General features: G+C 48.5%; 1 protein-coding gene across 1 annotated transcript in view; it reads left to right on the top strand.

Annotated features, from left to right (window-relative positions):
• MPP3 (membrane palmitoylated protein 3) overlaps window positions 1-21,889 on the top strand; it is a 174,850-nt gene that overhangs the window by 72,341 nt on the left and 80,620 nt on the right. The window contains exons 13-15 of the mRNA XM_029572237.1: window positions 155-196; window positions 8,402-8,566; window positions 16,137-16,217. Of these exons, the coding sequence (XP_029428097.1) occupies window positions 155-196; window positions 8,402-8,566; window positions 16,137-16,217 (288 nt within the window). The remainder of the gene's footprint in view (window positions 1-154; window positions 197-8,401; window positions 8,567-16,136; window positions 16,218-21,889) is intronic.

Raw genomic sequence — 21,889 nt, 5'->3', positions numbered from 1 at the left:
AAAAGATAGATGAGGTCATTTTTCTTGTATTAATGTAGAAGTAATCTGAAGGAGGCAATAGGACTATTTTGGGGGCATAGCTGAAACAGGTAACTGTCTTTTTTTCCGGGTTCTGACACATTGTCTTCTCTTTCCTTGTCTCTTGTGTTGGCAGAGGACTCCGCCTGCGAGGGGCACACCAGTGACCTGTATGTAGGTGAGAGAGAACTGCGTCTTTTCCAAAACGCCTCTTTTGAGCGTGTCCTTTTGTGAGAATACTCCGTTGTCCTTTGGCTTTAGTGAAGTGATAGCATTCACGCCATTGGGCATCGTGAAACAGCAGCCGGGCCTGGTTAGCTGCCCCAAGCCGAAAGGCAAGGGCATCCAACCATGTGGCAAAGGGCAGTTACCTGCTAATGCCTCGGGGCACTATTGCTGTTAGAAAATAGTATTTAAAAAAAAAAGTTTAAAAATAAAGTTAAAGCTTTTAGTTTGAACATTAAACATGTGGTCTTTTTGTCCTGCCCTGTCAGAAAGAAACAAGTTGATTTTGTATGATTCCAGCCTCTGATTGGCCTTAGCTACCATTCTTTCTAATTATAAATATCTGTAACATCGTTTAGTAAAATTATGTATTTACTGCTAAAGAGCAATTAGGATACAGGGAGAAAGAAAAGGGGCCACACTGCGCTTTCCTCTCCCCATCTCGTGAAATGATGCTCCTCTGGATGCATCTGACCCAGTGAGCTTTAAAACCATAGCAGCTGCAGTCTTCAGAATATCAGCTTGTCTCTTTCTTGGATTTACTGTATCCTCACAAGGTCTTATTCCTAGGTCTCTTCTTTTTTTTTAAACGCTTTTTAACATATAAAAAAGTGCTTAGCGGCTGGTTTGGTCTGGCTATCTGTCTGGAGACACAGTGAGGTCTATATTCAGAAGCGTAGTGAACGGACAATTTATCCAGCTAAAATCAGCCAGCTAAGTGTTATGGATATTCAGCAGAGTGCTGTCCATTAGGCACTCCAATAAATAAAGTCTTACTAAGCTGGATAGCCTTATCCCCCTAATTTAGGAACTGCTTTCCAGCACGACCAGACCTACCCATCTAACTTAACTCTGCTCCAGAACACCTTTGATTTATCCAGCTAACTTTATCTGGCTAAATTGCTGAATAAATTATAGACATTCAGAGCAGGCAAGAAATTTAAACCCCGCGGTTTGTCCAACTAAGTCCTGAACTTAGCCTGGACAAACAATTTCAATATTGACCTCGTTATTTTATGAAAAAATTCACCCTTCCCTGTACGTACCCGGATCAGTCCAGACTCCTGGGTTTTGCCTCCCCTCCAGCAGATGACTCTACCCTATACCCTGAGGTGCCACCTGCAGTCCATCAGTATTTCTGTCTCCAGCAGATGGTGGAGGTGCAAAATCCTGCAGTCTGTGGTAGTTTAGCTTAAAAAAAAAAGACAACAAAGTTGAGGTAGGCAGTTTAGGGTTAGTCTAGGTTCTTTTTTTAGGACTGGCTCTTTTTTTTTAAAAGGAAGAAGCCATTTCACTGCCTCCCAGGGGGCTGCCAGGTCCTGAGGGAACCATCCCCCCCTGGTTCTCGAGGCCGCTGGAGTTGGGGAGGTTGAGGACCCTGCATCCACTCCTGGCTTGGGTGATACTGGGGAGCACGGCTCACTCACCCTTTTCGGTGCAGGACTCGTGGAGCAACTGGGGAAAAAAAAGAATTCTTCAAGGCAAGTTGCCGCGAAGGCAGTGCACGGTCGGTTCCATTTTTACCTCCGGGGGGGGGGAGGGACCTTTCACCGCTGGGGAAACAGGTTTTTTTATCTCTTTCTCTCTCTTGCCGAGCCGACGATGCTGCGTGGTGCGGCGTGCTGCATGTGTGGGGACGGCCTATTCTCTGCATGCCTCCCCGGGGGGAAGGGCATGTCAGTGGGAGCTGCGAAGGCCGCGATTCGGCCATCCCGAGCTTCAGGAAGGAGCCGGCGCCCGAGGTCTCCCTCTCCAGACCCATTCCCATTCCCAGTTTTCGCCTTGTCCCCACAGCAGGCAGCCTCCCGGGGGGGGGGGAAGGCAAGCTGTGGACAGGAGCAGCAGGCACCGGCAAGGACGGCCTTGAGGAGGCCTCAGACTCCTCATCCTCTTTCTCTTCGGATTTTATTCTACTGCTGCAAAAAGCCTATAAGACGAAGGCACATAAGAGACACCCAGGGTTGGTTCCACAGTGCTTCCATCTTTCCAATCGTTTAGACCCATGGAGCAGGGGTCAGGTCTGCGAGGTAAGCGTCCTCTTAGGTCTGGAGCGTCTCATTCTCAAGCTGACGCTACCTCAGAGGAGTCCAATCCGGAGGATCAGGGACCCAGGGACAGACTGATCTTGGGGATGATCAGGAGTGCTGTCCTAATCCTCATGTGGCAAATGGGGATGATCCCAAGGTGGTCCATCTTTTTCGGAGGGACGAGCTGAGTCCCCTTATTCTGGCGATTTTAGAGGAATTAGGCATTGAAGTCCCGCAGAAGGACTCCTGGGTGGGGGGTATAGATCCTGTTATTTGGGCCTGAGGGGTCCGACCACGTCTTTTCCCTTTCATCTTTCTGTCACCGACCTACTGTTCCGTGAATGGGACACCCGGGATTTGGGGCTAAAGGTCAGTAAAGTGCTGGACAAACTGTACCCATTGCCAGAAGACGCTTTGGATGTCTTGAGGACCCAAAGGTAGATGCTGCTGTGTCTGCAGTCACTAAAAAGACTGCCATTCCGGTGATGGGAGCCAACGCCCTTAAGGATCTTCAGGACCACAAGCTTGAAGTACAGCTTAAGAGGATTTTTGAAGTTTCAGCTCTGGATGTGCGGGCTGCCATGTGCAGCAGCTTTGCTCTGCGGGCGGAGCTTCGATGGGTACAGCTTTTGCAAAGCAATCCTTCCCTCTCAGAGGAAGAGGTGGTGCAGGCTGGGCACTTAGAGGCGACGGTGGCCTACAGCACTGATGCCTTATGCGACCTGCTACGGACTTTGGCTCGGTCCATGGTGTTGGCGGTTTCTGCCCGTAGACTCCTTTGGTTGAGAAACTGGTCGGCAGATGTATCCTCTAAGGCACAACTCAGCTCTCTGCCTTTCAAGGGCAAGCTTCTTTTTGGAATGGACGTGGAAGAATTAATACAGTCCTTAGGGGAGAACAAGGTCCATAAGTTGTCAGAGGATCGCCCTAGGGCTCGTGGATCCTTTCCCTATTGATCTCGCTTTCGAGCAAATTGGAGGTTCCGCTCTTCTCGACCATCGGGTCCCCCTGTGAGGCAATCTTCGGGCAGACAGCAATCTTGGTCCCAGTCCTTTCGTGGACGTTGATTTGGAAGACCTGGGGTCCCCCACTTAGCAGGGGGAATTAAATCCTCCCAATGAAGCGAGGCCGGTCCATTCCCCGGTTCCAGTGGTGGGAGGCAGGCTGTCTTTGTTCTTCAGGGAATGGACCCAAGTGGACATCAGACCAGTGGGTCCTCAACGTGATAAGTCAAGGTTACACTTTAGGTTTTGTTCGTCGACTGCGAGATTGGTTTGTTGCCTCCCCTGCTCTTACGAAGAGAAGCGTCGAGCAGTGCAAGACACGTTGCAGCGCCTGCACGATCTCAGGGCCATCATTCCAGTCCCTCGGACAGAGCAGCGGAAGGGTCGTTACTCCATTTACTTTGTTGTGCCAAAAAAGGAAGGCACATTTTGGCCCATTCTAGATCTCAAGAGAGTCGACCACTGTCTCCGAGTCCCGAGGTTTCGCACGAAGACCCTCAAATCAGTCATTGCTTCGGTACACAAGGGAGAATTCCTCACGTCGCTGGATTTGACCGAGGCATACCTGCACATCAGCATCTGTTCCGATTACCAGAGATTCCTGAGATTCTGCATCCTGAGACAACATTTTCAGTTTTGAGCTCTACCATTCGGACTGGTCATGGCTTCTAGGACATTTACCAAGGTGATGTTTGTGGTGGTAGCGCAACTACGGAAGGAGGGTCTTTTAGTCCACCCGTATCTGGACTACTGGCTAATTCGGGCGAAGTTGGAGTCTCTTTGCCGTTCATCGATACACTGAGTTCTTTCTCTCTTGCGATCACCGAGTTGGGTGGTCAACTTGGACAAGAGTCACCTGACTCCCTCCCAGTCGCTGGAGTTCCTAGGAGCCCTGTTTGACACTCGTCAGGGGAGGGTGTTTCTTCCCGAACACTGCTTCTCAAGTTGCAGGGACAGGTTTCAGACTTGTTGTCCAAGCATTCTTCAAGAGTTTCGGATTATTTGAGGGTCCTCGGCTCGATGACTCCACCCTGGAATTGGTTCCTTGGGCCTTTGCTCATATGAGACCGCTACAGTTGGCATTGCTTTCATATTGGAACCCGGTTTCCGAACAATATCACCTTCCCCTTCCCCTTCCCCTTATGGATGCGGCTCGGTCCAGTCTGGATTGGTGGCTACTGTCGGACAACTTGAGACATGGAGTGTCCCTGGAAGTTCCCAATTGGATGGGGGTCACCACGGATGCCAGTCTCTCTGACTGGGGAGCAGTTTGTCAGGGAACATCGGTTCAAGGTCAGTGGTCCATGTCAGAGGCCCAGTGGTTGATCAATTGTCTGGAGATCAGAGCTGTGCACTTGGCAATGCAGACTTTCCAGCCCTTCCTGCAGGGGAAGTCGGTCCGAATTCTGTCTAACAATGCGATCGCAATGGCTTATATCAATCGGCAGGGAGGAACCAAAAGCCAACCGGTGGCGCTCGAGGTGTAGCAGCTGATACTCTGGGCAGAACAACATCTAGTCAGCATAGCAGCCTCTCACATCGCCGGAGTCGACAACATTCAAGCCGATTTTCTCAGTCGTCATCGCCTCGACCCCAGAGTATGGGAGTTATCCGACGAGGCCTTTCAGCGGATATGCGACAAGTGGTCCAGGCCGATGATGGACCTTATGGAAACCTTTCGGAATTCCAAGGCCCCTTGCTTTTTCAGTTGGCGGCTAGAAAGGGGAGCAGAAGGGAGTGTATGCTCTAGTGCTTCCCTGGCTGAAGGACATTCTTCCGTACGTTTTTCCACCCTGGCCTCTGATCGGCAGAGTGCTGAAAGGGCGCAGCACAAATAGAGGCTCACCAGGCAGAGGTCATTCTAGTGGCCAAGAAGTCCGTGGTTTGCAGATCTGGTCACTCTGGCGGTGGCGACCCCTTGAGGTTTCAGGATCTTCCAAACCTCCTTTGTCAGGGCCCCGTTTATTTGGAGGAGGTAGATTGCTTTTGTCTAGCGGCATTGCTTTTGAGAGGCGCCATCTAAAGAACAAAGGTTATTCAGACGCTGTAGTGGCTACTCTTTTACGTTCGCGTAAGACTTCTACTTCCCTGGCCTGTGTCAGGGTGTGGGGAATTTTTGAGTCTTGGTGTGTAGATCGCGAGTTAGACCCTACCCGAGCCTTCGTGTGTGATATTTTGTCCTTTTTGCAAGCCGGGTTACTAAAAGGCTGATGTGCAGTTCCTTACAGGTGCAGGTAGCAGCCCTTGCTTGTTTCCGTGGTAAGTTAAAAGGCGTGTCATTAGAGGTGCATCTGGATATGGCGCTGTTTCTCCAGGAAGCGAAGCATTTGCGTCGCCCGAACAGGAATCCTTGCCCTTCATGGAGTCTGAACTTGGTGCTCGAAGCCCTATGTGCTGCGCCCTTTCAGCCTCTGAAAGCCTTTGAAAGATCTCACGCTGAAGGTGGTGTTCCTCGTGGCTATTTCTTCTGCGCGCTAAGTGTCGGAGTTTCAAGCATTATCTTGCAGGGAACCCTTTTTAAGGATTACAGAAGTGGGAGACTCCTTGAGGACTGTTCTTTCTTTTCTTCCAAAGGTAGTCTCCTCCTTTCATTTGAATCAGTCAGTGGAGCTTCCGGCATTTCCAGGTTTGGACCGTTCTGACCCCTCTTCTAGGGAGCTCAGGAAGTTAGACATACGCCGCGTTATGTTGTGCTATACAGTTTCCGTATGTCGGATCATCTGTTCGTACTCTGGAGTGGGCCCAGAAGAGGGCATAAAGCGTCTAGAGCCACTATTGCTTGGTGGTTGAAGGAGGCTATTGAGTCAGCGTATCTTCTTTCTCATCAGCCGCTTCCGGTCGGTTTGAGAGCTCATTCTACTCGTTCGCAGGCAACATCGTGGGCAGAGTGTCAACAAGTTTCACCACAAGAGATTTGTAGGGCGGCGACTTGGAAGTCTTTGCATACATTTTCCAGGCATTACAGGTTGGATGTCCAGGCCCCAGGCTCGGCAGGCTTTGGAGAAGGAGTTATCCGAGCCGGACTCTCAAGGTCCCACCCTGAGTAAGAAAGCTCTGGTACATACAGGAGTCTGGACTGATCCAGGTACGTACAGGGAAAGGAAAATTGGTTCTTACCTGCTAATTTTCATTCCTGTAGTACCACGGATCAGTCCAGAGTCCCGCCCATACTGTGTAGAGGTAACGGAGAGTCTGCTCGTTCACTGTTTTTTCAATGCAATCTGCACATAAGTGATTAAAGGTTTTCAAATTTGGCAAGTTATCAAATGTTATTGTGGGTTCTGTTTCCACTTGGGGTTGGTGAGCGGGATGTGTCCATTCCTAGCCTGAGTGGAGTGTAGTCACAGTTAGTTTAGTTGGATAGTTCATTTTTATGTGACATTCTGCTTTGATACCGATTAATACTGAGGGACTGCAGGTGGCACCTCAGGGTATAGGGCTTTCTCTGTCTCCATCTGCTGGAGGGGAGGCAAAACCCAGGAGTCTGGACTGATCCATGGTACTACAGGAACGAAAATTAGCAGGTAAAAACCAATTTTCCTATCGAGTCCACACTTGGAGCTAATGGGGGGTGTGCGGTGGTGTGGAGCAGGAGCCTGACACTTACTTTTTTAAAAATGGCCTTGATCCAGTAAGGGTGGGGTCATTTTCAACAAGGCTTGAAAAAAGTTAGAAAATGCATGCATAGGCATGGATTTCCTTGTTTTTTTTTCTTGACCCAGAAATATATATTCTGTATTTTTGTTTTGTTGTTGTGTAAAAAATGTGCACATTTTAATTAGGGTCATGCTCTCTTCCAGTAAGGAAATTGTCCTTCCTGAAAAGGCAAGTAGGGTATAGGATGTTGTGAATAAAGAGACCCTTGCAGGAGAACAGAGATAAACCCCTACAAAAAGAAACTGCAGACATTAATGGGTGAATTTTGAAAGAGTTACTAAGGGTTGTGTAGGTAAAATTGGGATATAGGTGCATATGCAGCCCTGGTGTGTAAGTGGTGTGCGCACAAATAAAATGCACGCTTTTGTACCCGCTATTCAAGTCCAGAAATTAAATCGCGCTTTTCTGTAGTTTTTGAATGGGGTGGTGTGGGGGGTCTGGGCAAAGTTATGGGGGAGGATCAGGGAAACCAGTGGAGCTGTCAGCAAGCTGGTAGTTAAAAGTATGTGCACAAGTCAAGTATTTTCATAAGCAGAGTACATGCGTATGTTATAAAATACCCATGTCCATGCATAAACTGAGTGTTATTCCATGCGCAGGATAGTTATTTCCCACAGACCTTTCCCCATCAGAAAGAAAAGCACACTACCGACTGAACTGAGCAACTATACATTTCACCCCTTTCTTCTGCATCACCGAAGTGCATTTGAAACCCTCCATGATCAACCATTTTGACACACTAAAGTTATGACACTACCCGAAATAGCTTCCCAAATATTCTTTGTTACTTGCACGTGCTTTATAATTTAACCTTTGTTTTTTTCTTCTAAAATATAACCTATGTTTATAATATAACCTACGTTTTATATTATACTTTTGTTCTATACTTATACCCTTGTTACCCTTGAAAAATATCCTCCTTACATTGTATTTTTCTACCAGCCTATTCCAAGAAACCCACCCCCTGCAATAGTTCACACCACACCTCTTGTCATATAACCTTTATATCATAAAATCTTGGATCATATAACCTCTTGTATCATATAATTTTGTATCCTATAACCTTTCCGACCTCCACAACCCTCCTATGTAAAATCTTTAATCATGTTAACCCAATGTTAACACCTTTGTAAACCGTTGTGATGGCAATACCGAATGACGTTATATAAAACTCTCTAAATAAATAAATAAATAAAATAGATACATGTAATTTTATAAAATATCTGCACAAACTATGAGAATCCCTGCATTAAAAAAAAAGTGTGGGCGTGCATACTTCTGGGGCGGTGATCCACAATATTTTATGACATGCGACTGCTGCCCACAGTTTATAAGACACAGTTTTGAGTCTAGATGCTTTGATGTGCACGCATACACGCTGACTTATGCATGCCATCTAAGATTACATTTCAGATCATATCCCCCTTTCTTTATAACAGTTTTGCCTTTTTTTTGTTTTGTTTTAAAAAGCTGGTTTACGCAGGAGCTTCAGGCTGAGCCGGAAGGAGAGGCAGGGCAGTCAGAAGGAGGCGAAGCAGACAGAGCAGGCAGATTTCCCGGAGTTCCTCACCTACGAAGAGGTGACACGGTACCAGCATCAGCCCGGCGCCCAGCACAGAGTGGTCATCCTGATCGGTGAGAGTCCCCCAACCGGGTGTGGAATCGAAGTTGGGACCACAGTGTATCGTCCATGTTGCTAACTTTAGCTGACGTCCTGTTTCTTTGTTTTTACCATAAGCTTTCCCCCGTCCCTGGCCTCCACGGGGTTGAAATGTTGTAATCGCTGGCCCATTGTTAGAAACAGGTGGTGCTAAGCTAATGCAAATACTGGCAGCTTCTTTTAATTCTTGATTAATGATATCCCATACAGTGGCATGCGGTTTAATTAACAACAACAACAAAAGCCGTGCGCTGCATTCCTGTGGGGCCTACATGTTTCAAGGGAGTCCTGTACCCCCTCTGCATTCTCTATCTGCCTTTTAACTGTCCTGGAGAGGGGGAGGGGGAAGCATCTCACTTTGTACCTCTCCCCATTTAATTGGTGCCTGTGCAGGTGGTCTCTGCACAATATAGTCATTGTGCTGGGTCATGGATGTCATCTGATGGAGACCTGTGTGCTCTCGAAAGCTAGTTTACAGCAGCATCTGTGGATAATTCTTTAGGTGGTCTAATAAAAGTTCCCTGTACGTACCCGGATCAGTCCAGACTCCTGGGTTTTGCCTCCCCTCCAGCAGATGGAGACAGAGAAGTTTTTGATTGACACTGCCCTATACCTCGAGGTGCCACCTATAGTCCGTCAGGATTTCTCTGTCTCCAGCAGATGGTGGGGTGCAAAATCCTACAGTCTGTGACTGATAGAAGATTCTGAGGAAAAAAAAAAGATAGAAGTGAAGATTCCTAAGTTTCCCAGGGAGTTGTCAGGTCCTGGTGGGACCCCCTGGTATTTGAGGCCGTTGAGCAGAGGGTCGGGGACCCTACATGCATGTCCTGTTGACAGCGGCTGGGGTGATACCAGGGATCCCGGCTCATTCACCCTGAGGGGAGCAGCACCAGGTGTTAGTTTTGGAGCTTTCAGGTTTGAAGTTTAAAAAAAAAAAAAAAAAAAGGAACAGAGATAGAAAAGGCTTGGAGAATTCTTCTGCCTTCAGGTAGGAGCTGCGATTATCTGACCAGGACTGCTTCTCCGTTCCCCCAGTGCTGTCCTTCTGCCGTGGTTGGTTTTATTATTTCCTCCGGGTAGCTCCAGCTTCCAATGCTGCATGGAGCGTCCTGCCACGATGTGGAAATGCGCATGCACAACTTTCGCACGATGGCCTTTGTTCCGGGTGCCTCCCCGGTGGGGAGGGCACCTCGGGGGCTTCCATGGGTGGCAGTTTGCGTATGCGCCAGGAGGCTCAGTCGGGCACGACAGCCCTCTCCAGATCTGTTCGCACTAAGCGCGGGAACGGAGGCAATTTTGGCTGCCTTTAGGGACCGCGGAGAGGGAGGGGAATTCCCCTCCTCCCTTATCCCTGCAACCAGGAGCTTCCAGGGGGTGAGGTGGACTTCCTGTGGATTCGGTGATTTCTTCGGATGAGGGCCCCAGGTGGCTTCGGACTCCTCTTCCTTGTTCTCGTCTGATTTTGTGTTGCTGCTTCACAAGGCTTTTAAAGCCAGAAAGGCAGCTAGATGGCATTCTCTTAGGGGATCTCATTCCAAGCCTGCTCATTCAAAGCCTGCCAAAGTGCCCTCAGCTCCTGGCAAGGAGGGGGTCTCGGCCCCCAAGAGACCTGGAGGGGGAGAGGGTTGTGAAATCCAGGCCACCCCTAAGGACCGTGGCATCTCAGCCCACGGGAGATTTGTCATCTGAGGCTTTGGAGGCGGATGAGCTGAGGGGGCAGGGACCTCAGGAGGCAGATCTTGATCTGGGCGACCAAAGCCAAGATCAACAGTTGGCAGTCACTCCACTCCGATGGTTGAAGGGGATGACCCTAAGATGGTGCGTTTGTTCCGCAAGGATGAGCTGGGTCCGCTTATTCCTGCAGTTCTGGAGGAATTGGGCATTGAGGCCCTTCAGGAGGACTCTGATGGGAGCTGTGAATCTGGTCATGGTGGGTCTCCGTGGTCTGACCAGGTTCTACTTTCATCTGTCCATCACTGACCTGTTTCGGGAGTGGGACATTCCAGACTTAGGTTTGAAGGTTAATCAGGCGATGGATAAGTTATACCCTCTGCCAGAGGAGGCGCTGGACCTCCTCAAGGTTCCCAAAGTGGATGTGGCAGTGTCGGCGGTTACCAAAAAGACCACCATCCTGGTGATGGGCGCTACGGCCCTTAACGATATCCAGGATCAGAAGCTAGAGTTGCAGCTTAAGAAGATCTTTGAAGTATCGGCTGTTGGGGTGTGAGCTGCCATGTGTAGCAGTTTCACGCTGAGAGCAAGTCTTCGCTGGGTGCAGCAATTACAGATGGGTATGTCCCTCTTGGATGCGGAAGCTATACAAGCTGGGCGGCTGGAGGCCACCGTGGCTTACAGTGCGGAAGCGCTGTACGATCTCCTTCAATCTTCGGCCAGGTCTGTGGTTTTGGCTGTCTCTGCTAGTAGACTCCTCTGGATGAGGAACTGGTCTGCGGATGTTTCTTCTAAGGCTTGACTGGGTTTCTTGTCATTCAAGGGCAAACTGAAAAGGATTTGAAGACATGATTAAATCCCTAGGGGAGAACAAACTCCATAAGCTGCTGGAGGATAAACCCAAGGCAAGGGCTCTTTTCCCACTCACTCACATTTCTGTGGAAATCGAATGTTTCGGGCCTCTAGATCACCCAGCTCCTCTTCTAGACAGTACTCAGGCAGGCAGCATTCCTGGAACCAGCCTTTTTGTGGCCGGTGTCTTGGCCAATGAGGTGAGGCCAGCTCACTCCTCCGTTCCAGTAGTAGGAGGCAGGTTGGCTCTGTTTTACGAGGAGTGGACCAAATTAACTTCGGACCATTGGATCCTAAATATCATAAAACACGACTATGATTGATTTATTTATTTATTTATTTATTTTAAAACTTTTCTATACCGTCGCTAAGTTATATACCATCGCAACGGTTTACAAATAGGCACATAGACTAAGGTAAGTAAATGTAGGATATCGTACATTCTAACAGGTGCCAATAAAGTTCGGTTACAATTTCATAAAAAAAATCATTATTTGAGTAATGTTGGTCAAGTCCAGGTATATTATTGAGTTACTATCGCTTTGAAATATTACTTCTTAAATGTAGGATTGAGTAAATTCATTCTCATCTGCATTACCCTTTACTTTCATTCTCTACCCTCCACACTCTTTAGTGAAGGCTTTTTTAAAGAGCCATGTGTTTAGATTTTTCTTAAAAGTTTTGAGATTTTGCTCGGCCCCTCCGGGATCTTTTTCTGGTTTCCCCGTGCTCTTACAAACAAAAGTGTCTAGCCTTGCAGGACACTGTGTGGCGCTTCAGTGAGTTAGGAGCCATTGTGCCAGTGCCTTTGGAAGAGTGAGGAAAAGGCCGCCATTTCATTTACTTCATAGTGCCCAAGAAGGAAGGCATGTTCTGGCCCATCCTCAGTTTGAAGAAAGTCAACAGGTCTCTCTGAGTACCTCGGTTCAAAATGGAAACTCTTTGGTCGGTAATTGTGTCAGTCCACAAGGGGAGTTCCTAGCTTCGCTGGACCTGACCGAGGCATACTTGCTCGACCACCAGAAGTACCTGAGGTTCACAGTCCTGGGGGATCATTTTCAGTTTTGTGCCCTGCCCTTCGGGCTCGCGACAGCACCCAGGATCTTCACCACAGTGATGGTTTGTCATGGCAGCAGGGCTCCAGAAGGAGGGTGTCTTGGTTCATCCTTACCTGGACGACTGGCTGATTTGAGCGAAGTCGGAGGCCCTTTGTCAAACGGCTGTGCAGCGGGTTCTTCAACTCTTGAGGTCGTTGGGTTGGATAGTCAATCTGACCAAGAGTCATCTGGTTCCCTCTGTCCTTGGAGTTCTTGGGGGCTCTTTGACACACGATTGGGCAAGGTTTTCCTCACCGAGGAGCGGATTGCCAAGCTGCAGGCTCAAGTTCATGCATTGTTGGTCAAGCATCTACCCAGGGTCTGGGATTACTTGCAGGTTCTCGATTCGATGGCTTCCACTTTGGAGCTAGTCCCATGGGCTTTTGCTCATATGAGACCTCTTCAGTCAGCGTTGCTCTCCTGTGGGATCCGGTTTCCGAATGATTTCAGCTTTCGGTTCCTCTTACGGAATCTGCGCATTCCAGCCTTGCTTGGTGGCTCCTCCCAGACAACTTGCACCAGGGTGTGGACTTGGAAATCTCCTCTTGGACAATTGTCACCACCGATGCCAGCCTCTCCGGTTGGGGAAGAGTGGTGCAAGGACGATGGTCAATGAAGGAATCCTCGTGGTCAATCAACCGATTGGAAACCAGAGCTGTTCGATTAGCTCTGCAGGCCCTACTTCCTTTGGTGTGGGGGAGATCAGTCAGAATCCTGTCCGACAATGCGACAGCAGTAGCCTACATAAATCGCCACGGTGGGGAACCAAGAGTTGGCTGATAGCGCTGGAATCCTGGGAGTTAATCAGCTGGGCGGAGCTGCACCTGAACAGGATTGCAGCCTCTCACATTGCTGGCGTGGGCACCATTCAAGTCAGTTTCCTCAGTCGACATTAACTGGATCCCGGGGAGTGGGAGCTCTCCGACAACGCTTTCTGCCTCATATGCGACAGGTGGACCAGGCCAAATGTGGACTCGATGGTGATGTTCCGCAATGCCAAAGCCCCGCGGTTCTTCAGTCGATGCCAGGAGCAGAGGGAGTGGATGCTGTAGTCCTCCCCTGGCTGATGGACGTCCTTTTTACGTGTTTCTTCCTTAGCCATTGGTCAGCAAAGTGTTGTGTCGTATAGAAGCTCATCTGGGTGAAGTGGTATTGGTAGCTCCGGAATGGCCGAGGGGTCCGTGGTTTGCAGATCTAGTCAACCTAGCAGTGGACGGCCCTCTGAGGTTTCGTCTGCTGCCAAATCTCCTGCATTAAGGGCCCATTTGTTTGGAAGTGGCAGATCGCTTTTGTCTAGCGGCATGGCTTTTGAGAGGCATCGGCTAAAGAATAAAGGTTATTTGGATGCAGTGGTTGCTACTCTCTTGCAGTCTAGAAAAACCTCTACCTCCTTGGCCTACGTCAGTGTGTGAGGAGTTTTTGAGTCTTGGTGCGTGGATCACAAGGTGGAGCCTACCTGGGCCTCGGTGGGGGATATTTTGGCCTTCTTACAAGCTGGCTTGGTTAAAGGTTTATCCTGTAGTTCTCTGAGGGTTCAGGCAGTGGCTCTGGGTGTTTCTGTGGTAAGGTACGAGGAGTTGTCTTGGCAGCACAACCGGACATGGTGCATTTTCTGTGGGGGCAAAACATTTGCGACCTCCAGTCCGAAATCCTTGTCCTTCATGGAGCCTGAATTTGGTACTCAGAGCCTTGTGTACATATCCATTTGAGCCTTTAAAGCGGGTGACATTAAAGGATCTTACCTTGAAGGTCGTTTTCCTCGTAGCTATTTCTTCAGCATGGCGAGTGTCGGAGCTTCAGGCCTTGTCGTGTAGGGAGCCCTTCTCTGGTATCCATAATCCTTAAGTATTTGAGGATGGTTCCTTCCTTTTTTCCAAAGGTGGTATCCTCCTTCCATTTAAATCAGTCGGTGGAGCTCCCTTCCTTTCCAGACTTGGACCATTCTACTCCTCAGTCTAAGGATTTGCGAAAATTAGATGTGTGGCGAATTCTGTTGCGTTACTTGGAGGTTACGAACAGTTTCCGTTTGTCAAATCATCTTTTCATGCTGTGGAGTGGCCCCAGAAGGGGGCACAAGGCCTCTAGGGCCACTATCGCACACTGGTTGAAAGAGGCTATTGGCTCTGCGTACATTGTTCAGGGACATTCGGTTCTGGTCAGTCTTCTGGCGCATTCTACCCGGTCACAAGTGGCTTCATGGGCTGAGTGTCAGCAAGTTTCGCTGCAGGAGATTTGTAGAGCGGCTTCTTGGAAGTCTTTGCACACCTTTGCCAGGCATTATCGGTTGGTGTCCAGGCCCCAGATTCTGGAGGTTTTGGAGAAGGTATGCTTCGAGTGGGACTCTCAAGGTCCCACCCCACGTAGGGAAGCTTTGGTACATCCTAAGAGTCTGGACTGATCCGGGTACGTACAGAGAGAGAAAAATTGGTTCTTATCTGCTAATTTTCGTTCCTGTAATACCACGATCAGTCCAGAGTCCGGCCCATTTCAGAGTTGGGGAAACAGAGAATCTGCTTGTTCAGTGGTTATATTGCTTGCCCTGAAGATTTGTTCTAAAAGTTGACACAGATTCTGCTCCCACTTAAGATTCGAGTGTGGGCAGGGTTTTTGAGTTGCAAGTTTTCTCTTCCCTCTGCTCATTAGGGGGTAAAATTGTTAATAGTTTGTAGAGGTTTTATTCTTTACGCTTGGGTACAGGGTAATACTGATGGACTGTAGGTGGTACCTCGAGGTATAGGGCAGTGTCAGTCAAAAACTTCTCTGTCTCCATCTGCTGGAGGGGAGGCAAAACCCAGGAGTCTGGACTGATCCGTGGTACTACAGGAATGAAAATTAGCAGATAAGAACCAATTTTCCTATATCGTAGCCTGCTCATAGGAAACAGAGTGCAGAGCTTTGGGACTGGTTCTTTTTGTAACAGCTTTATTCAAAGAATAGGCAAACAGCATGCTCAATAATGGTGTCCAGTCTTCTGGTCATTTCGGGGATGGGAGGAAACATAGCCTGGGCTTTGTGCTTTGGTTTTATTGTGCAGGAATTTGAGTGTATTCAAGAAAAAAGCAGATTTCAAGTAGTGAGTTGTGCAATATAAGTTGGGAGCCGTAGGGCAGATGCAAGCAGTCAAGGACAAAATGTGTATATAGATTACTTATCACCAAAGGGATGTTTCAAAATCCTTCACTCTACAAATTGGGCCCCATTATCATCACGGGACCAGCTTTACATGCAGGTTGTGATTAGTCCATGCTTTGTGTGATGGTGGTGTGGGGGTGTTTATATTTGGGTATGATACCGTTTACTGGGCTAACATAAAAAGTGTCCAGAGAGGATGATATAACATGAGCTTTCCAGACTACACAGTTCCTTTATCGAGTGTCAGTGTTTTTGGATACTGAAAAGTACCAGTAACCCCTCCCTGTGGCATGGTCATGTCTGAAGAAGGGGCAGCATAGTCCAGAAACATATTGCAGATGATCACATGGCAAGAGGGTCGAACATTCTGGTGGATGCCGATTCTCACGGGCACGGGTCCAGTTCAGCAAAAAATCTTTTTTAGAAATATTGGAAACCAACTGCAGATACTACATAGCTGCACTTAGGATGGGGTTTAGCATGCAATATCCTTCTTAATGAGGGGACCCAGCTGCTGTCAGGAATTCTCCTTAGCCCTAACCACGTGTGTGCTTTGATTTCCGAATCGCTGCAAAAGCGAGGCTAACTGGGGCTTTGACTGGCACAATACACAGCACTGGAACAGCTGTTGCTGTCCCATATCCACAGATGTGCGTTACTGTCGGGTTTACCGCAGGGGTAAGGAGGGAGGGAGGGGGGAAGAGTTGCAGTCTTTTGAGGGAGGGAGGGGGGAAGAGTTGCAGTCTTTTACTAGGCATGAAAAGCCTCTTTTGTGTGCCCCCTTTCTTTCCAGGTCCTGCAGGAGCCAGAATTAGTGAACTGAAACGGAAGGTGGTGGCGGAGAATCCCCAGCAATACGGTGTCGCTGTCCCTCGTGAGTCTGTCATTTTTAAATACATGACACGTTAATTGTCTGCTCCCTTCCCACACCCTCCTTCCCCCTTCCTACTGCTTGTTCTCCGGATCCTATAAAATGCAAAACAGTTAATTCTTAATGCTAGTATATCTCTCTCTCAAGTATACTTGAGAGAGAGGTCTTGATGTTTTTACAGCACTAAACTGCTGTAGAGGATCATGCAAGGTGTGCTTTGTAGATAAGTCTACAGAATATTCAACATAATGGTTTATATTGCATCCCCTTTACAATTAATAATGCCCATCATCTCTATTTTTACTCACATTGCAATATGAGGGTTCATAATCTCCTATATGATGGGAAAAGACAAACTGATTGGCCAGTCAGCTTAGCTGATGCTCGCTCTTGCCTTTATGTTCTTGGTCATGCCTCTCTCTCCTCTGTGAAAGGCAGACGCCAGTGAGCAGAAAGAGGTGTTACTTGCCCTGAAAAGCTTAACACTGCAGGTGGGCAGATAAGACGGCACAGAGATGTAGACTATGATGGCAGATAAAGAATGGCCGGCTACCTCTACCATGCTTGCTTTCCCTTCTTGCTACCACACTGCAGACTCTGCTCAATCTTGTTTCCACCATCATTGAGAAAGCGTCTTCTTGTGGAACCATCAGAGCCTGTGCAAACGACCTGTGCCCCACCCCCTTAAAGCTTTCATTTTCAATTAATTTGCTGAGTGGGGAAAGTCAGATTAAGATGAACTTGCTTTTTCATAGGCATTATGCCTTGCCCAAGGTTATATGGAGGGTCAGTTTGCAGCTTCTGTACCAGAACTTCTGAATCACAGTCCAGTGCTGTAGACACAGGAGATGATGTCCAATAAGGACCATGAGGCCCATCTAGTCTGCCCAATTTACTTCCTGTTAAAATGCCAGAGACCTCTGGCTTGACCTTCCCCTCACTTCTTCACAACTAGGAATCCTCTGTGCTTATCCCAGACTTTTTTTCAACTCTTACTGTTTTTACCTCTATCAGCTCTCCTGAGAGGAAGTTCCATGCATCCACCATCCTTTCCATGAAGATATGTTTTATTATGTTACTCCTACATCTACACCTTTTTATGGAGTGGAGGCATAGCTCACTGGTTAGAGCAGTGGACTGAGAACCAAGGAAGCCAGAGTTCAAATCCTGCTGACAATTCCTGTGACCTTCAGCAAGTTGCTTCATCCACCATTGTCTGGGGTATAAACCTTGAGGGTCATTTACTAAGCTGTTTTATTTTTCCCAGAGAGGAAACTACCATAGAATTCACTAAGCTGCGGCCTCACAGTATGGGGCTGCTCTCACATCAACCTCCCCCCTCATCCCAGTGTAGGACAGGACTTCCCAAACTGTGGGTTGGGACCCAAAACCTTCAGATGATTAACAAGTCCCATAACAAAAGACATAATAAAAGGCAAGGGATTACTACCCTTAACCAAAAAGCCTTGATGCTTTTGACGCAACTACAACATCGCTCTCTCCTTTGAAGGTGGTGGGGGGGTGGAAGAGGAATTGGATTCAGATGTCAACCAACTTGGGCCCTGACTTTTATGGTCTGGGGTACTGATACGCAGACATAAGTGAAAAAGCACAGGACTGCTTCTTAGGCCAAGTCCATAAACAAAACACATCAACATTAAATTTTCAAGAGGGCTCATCACCCAGTAAAAGTGCTGCTAGCAGTGAATTTTTATGGGTTATTATAAGGTTTCGGGATAACTGCATGGAACGGCAGTTGCTAACCCTTAAGAGAAACATGGGGGTAACTTGTATGGTGTGGCAGATAGTGCCATAAGAAGCTTGTTGGGCAGATTGGATGGACCATTTTGTCCTTTTCTGCTGTCATTACTATGTTACTACAAATGGCAGCATCAGGAGCCAGCAGCATTAGTAGTGGAAGTCAGCTTGGGGCCTGTGAGCCAGCACACAATCACAGGCCCTGCAGTGGTCCTGCCCTTTCATGAGTTTCTGTGGTAACAGATAGCCCTGTGCAAGGAGAGCTCAGGGCTGCTATAGATCTTGTATTGGCTCACAGAACCAGCTGGTGTCTGTTTACGGGGCACTGAGGCCTCCCCCTACCAATACGGTGATCATTGCTGGTTCCTCTGAGGAGGAAGATCCACCAAGGCTGGCAGAGACGCAGAGTCCTGCAGACCCCCATCCAGTTCTAATGATGCCTGCACCTCTGGACGTAGGCCAAGCAACTAGGACTCCATCCACTTTAGTATACAGTGAGGATGAGGGTCCCTATGACCCCTGGGAGGATGATGCAATGGAGTCCTCCTTTGAGAACTCTAATGGTCTCCTTTCAGACTATTCTCCTCCAGATGAATGAAGGAAGTATCTGCCTGAGGACTTAACCTTCGCAGGGTTTGTGAGAGTGACCGTGGAGGCCATCCCTTTTCAGACAGAGGAGAATTCCAGGCACAAAATGCTTGAGATCTTCCAGTTCGTGTAGCCTCCTAAGGAAATTGTTGCTGTCCCAGTACACAAGATACTTAAGGAGTTGTTGCTGAAGATATGTAACACCCCCTCACAGTGCCTCCCATTAACAAGAAGGTGGAAGGGATCTACCTTATCCAGAAGGCTGCCGGATTCAATAACCGTCAGCAGGGTTACCAGACAGTGGTGGTCGAATCCGCTCTCAAGAGGGCTCGGCATTCTCGGGGAAGGACCAAGGAGCGATGGACGCTCTTGGGAGAAAGATGTTCCAAGGTGCCATGCTTATTGCTCGCATTGTTGCCTACCAGCTCTACATGAGCCAATACTCACAGGATATCTGGAAGCAGGTGCAGGAAGTGGCCAAGCAGCTGCTTCAACAGCAGCAAGACACCCTCAGTCGATGGTGCACAAGGGGCTGGAGTGCGGAAAACCTGAGGTCTGTGCGACCTACAATGTTTTTGAGACTGCATCGAGAGTCTGTGCAGCAGGAATTGGCGCCTGCAGAATGGCATAGCTGCAGGCCTTGGATCTCCAACCGGAGGTATAGGAAAGACTCACTGACATGACATGCACTGGAGAGAATCTCTTCGGAAATAGAATGCGGGATGCTATGACCTAGCTTCGGGACTACCATGAAACCCTCCAACAACTCTCCACTAGTATTCCAGACCCGTCCTCCTTATCCAGGCGGCTGTCAAAATCGAGGCCCATAAGTCTTTCTTTCACCAGAGGAAGTACTCCTTGATCTCGTCAGCACCATCAGAGCTCCCGTGGCTGTTCCAGGCAGCAGAGAACTCCCAAACCCCAGCCAGCTCCTCAATCAGCTCTGGCGACGGGGTTTTGACTGGGCTACAGGGAGCATAAGCCAGTTGTCTATACCCAGGACGATCGACCCTCCGGTTGGAGGCAGGATGCAGATCTTCGTGAACCAGTGGCCCAGTGTAACCTCGGACCAGTGGGTTCTGTCCATCATCCGTCAGGTGTACCAATTAAATGTATTGTGTCCCGCCAAATTGGGAGCCGGTAGTGCATTAGGAGGTACTACAAGCGGAGCTCTCCTCCCTCTTAACTGCCAGAGTGGTTGATTCCATTCCACCAGGGCAAAGAGGGTGGGGATTCTACTCCAGGTACTTCCAGATTCCAAAGGGAACAGGAGGACTCCGGCCCATCTTAGACCTAAGGGCCTTGAACAAGTTTCTAGAAAAAGAAAAGTTCAAGATGGTTTCCCTGGGCACTTTGATCCCCTCTTGCAAAAATGGGACTGGCTGTGCTCCTTTGACCTAATAAACACTTATACTCACATCGAGATCTTCCCCAGTCACATGATGTATCTTCGATTTGTTGTGGGTATACAGCACTTCCAGTACCGAGTGTTGCTATTCAGGCTTGCGTTCGCTCCATGGGTCTTCACAAAATTTCTGGCCTTGGTGGCGGCGTGCCTCCGCAGTCTGGGAATGCATGTTTTCCCATATCTGGATGATTGACTGGTCAAGAGCACGTCTCAGGCAGGGGCCATCAGGTTCATGCTCTTGACCATTCAGATATTGGAGTCACTAGGGTTCATTCTCAACTACCCAAAGTCCCATCTCAGCCTGCCCTCTAGCGGGGCAGAAAGGCCAAGGCCTTTCTGCTCCGCTAGAGGGCTGTCGCTGTGGTGACCATGGCAACAGAGATTCAACAGAGCCAGCAGGTATCAGCCTGGCACATGTTGATGTTGTTGGGCCATATAGTCGCAACCATCCATATTACTCCCCTGGCACATTTACATATGCGAGGAGCCCAATAGACCCTGAGATCACATTGGCGCCAGGCTACTCAGAGCCTCCAGGATTGCATCCGAGTCACAACGACTCATTGTCCTGGTGGGAGGTACTTTCTCGTTATGGAGCCCCCCCTCAAATTGTTCTAATCACTGATGCATCTACCCTGGGGTGGGGAGCTCATGTAGATGGGCTCAACACTCAGGGTCTTTGGTCTGTTCAGGAATGATCTTGTCAAATTAACCTCCTGGAACTTCAAGTGATCCGGTAAGTGCTATGGGCTTTCAGAAATCAGTTGGTCAACAAAGTTATCATGATCCAGACCGACAACCAGGTAGCCATGTGGTATGTCAACAAGCAGGGAGACACGGAATTGTACCTCCTGTGTCAGGAAGCAGTCCAGATCTGGTCGTGGGCCCTGTCCCACTGGATGGTGCTCAGGGCCATGTTCCTGACTGGGACAGAGAACGTGGAAGCAGACAGGCTGAGTCAAGCCTTCAGACCCCACGAGTGATACCTGGGCCCAGGGGGTAGTGAATCGGATATTCTGCCTAGGGGGAGCCCAGACGTAGATCTGTTTGCATCCCCCTGCAGGTCAGACAGCAAACCAGCCTTAGATGTTTTCTGTATGTGTATCCTCTGATTCCTTTAGTAGTGAAGACTCTCTTGAAGCTTTGCGAGGACAGAGGGACTATGATCCTCATTGCCACTCGTCAACAGAGACAAGTCTGGTTTCCACTCCTGTGGGAGTTGTCCATCCGGAAACCGATCAGTCTAGGGACTTTCCCATATCTCATCATGCAAGATCAGGGCAGGCTGCGGCATCCCAAGCTCCAGGTCCTGACGCTCATAGCCTGGATGTTGAGAGGTTAATCCTGCAGCCCCTTGATCTTTCAGAAGATGTGTCTCAGGTCTTGGTGGCTTCTAGAAAGCCTTCCACTAGAAAGTCCTTCAGACTGAAATGGAGGAGGTTTTCTGTGTGGTTTAAACAGAAGGCCCTAAATATGTTCTCCTTGATTACCTTCTACACCTATCGGTGTAGGCTTGAAAACCAACTCCATTAGAGTTTATCTCTGTGCAATTGGTGTATACTATTAAAGTGTAGATGGTACACCGATCTCTGTACAGCCTAGAGTTGTACATTTCATGCGGGGCCTGCTTCACTTGAAACCTCCCCTAAGGCCTCCCGCTGTGTCTTGGGACCTCAATGTGGTGTTAGCTCAGCTGATGAAAGCTCCTTTTGAGCCACTGTGCACCTATGACCTGAGGTACCTGACCTGGGAGGTCATATTTTTGGTGGCAGTCACTTCAGCATGCAGAGTTAGCGAGTTTTATTTATTTATTTATTTTATTTATTTAAAGTTTTTATATACTGGCATTCATGATACAATCACATCTTGCTGGTTTACAATTAACAGGGTGTGTAAACCGAACTTGAAACCGGAACACGTG

Source organism: Rhinatrema bivittatum, chromosome 12, assembly GCF_901001135.1.
Source record: "Rhinatrema bivittatum chromosome 12, aRhiBiv1.1, whole genome shotgun sequence".
NCBI classification, from domain to species: Eukaryota; Metazoa; Chordata; class Amphibia; order Gymnophiona; family Rhinatrematidae; genus Rhinatrema; species Rhinatrema bivittatum.
Note: the sequence above shows the minus strand (reverse complement) of the source record. Positions and strands in the feature narration are given on the sequence as shown.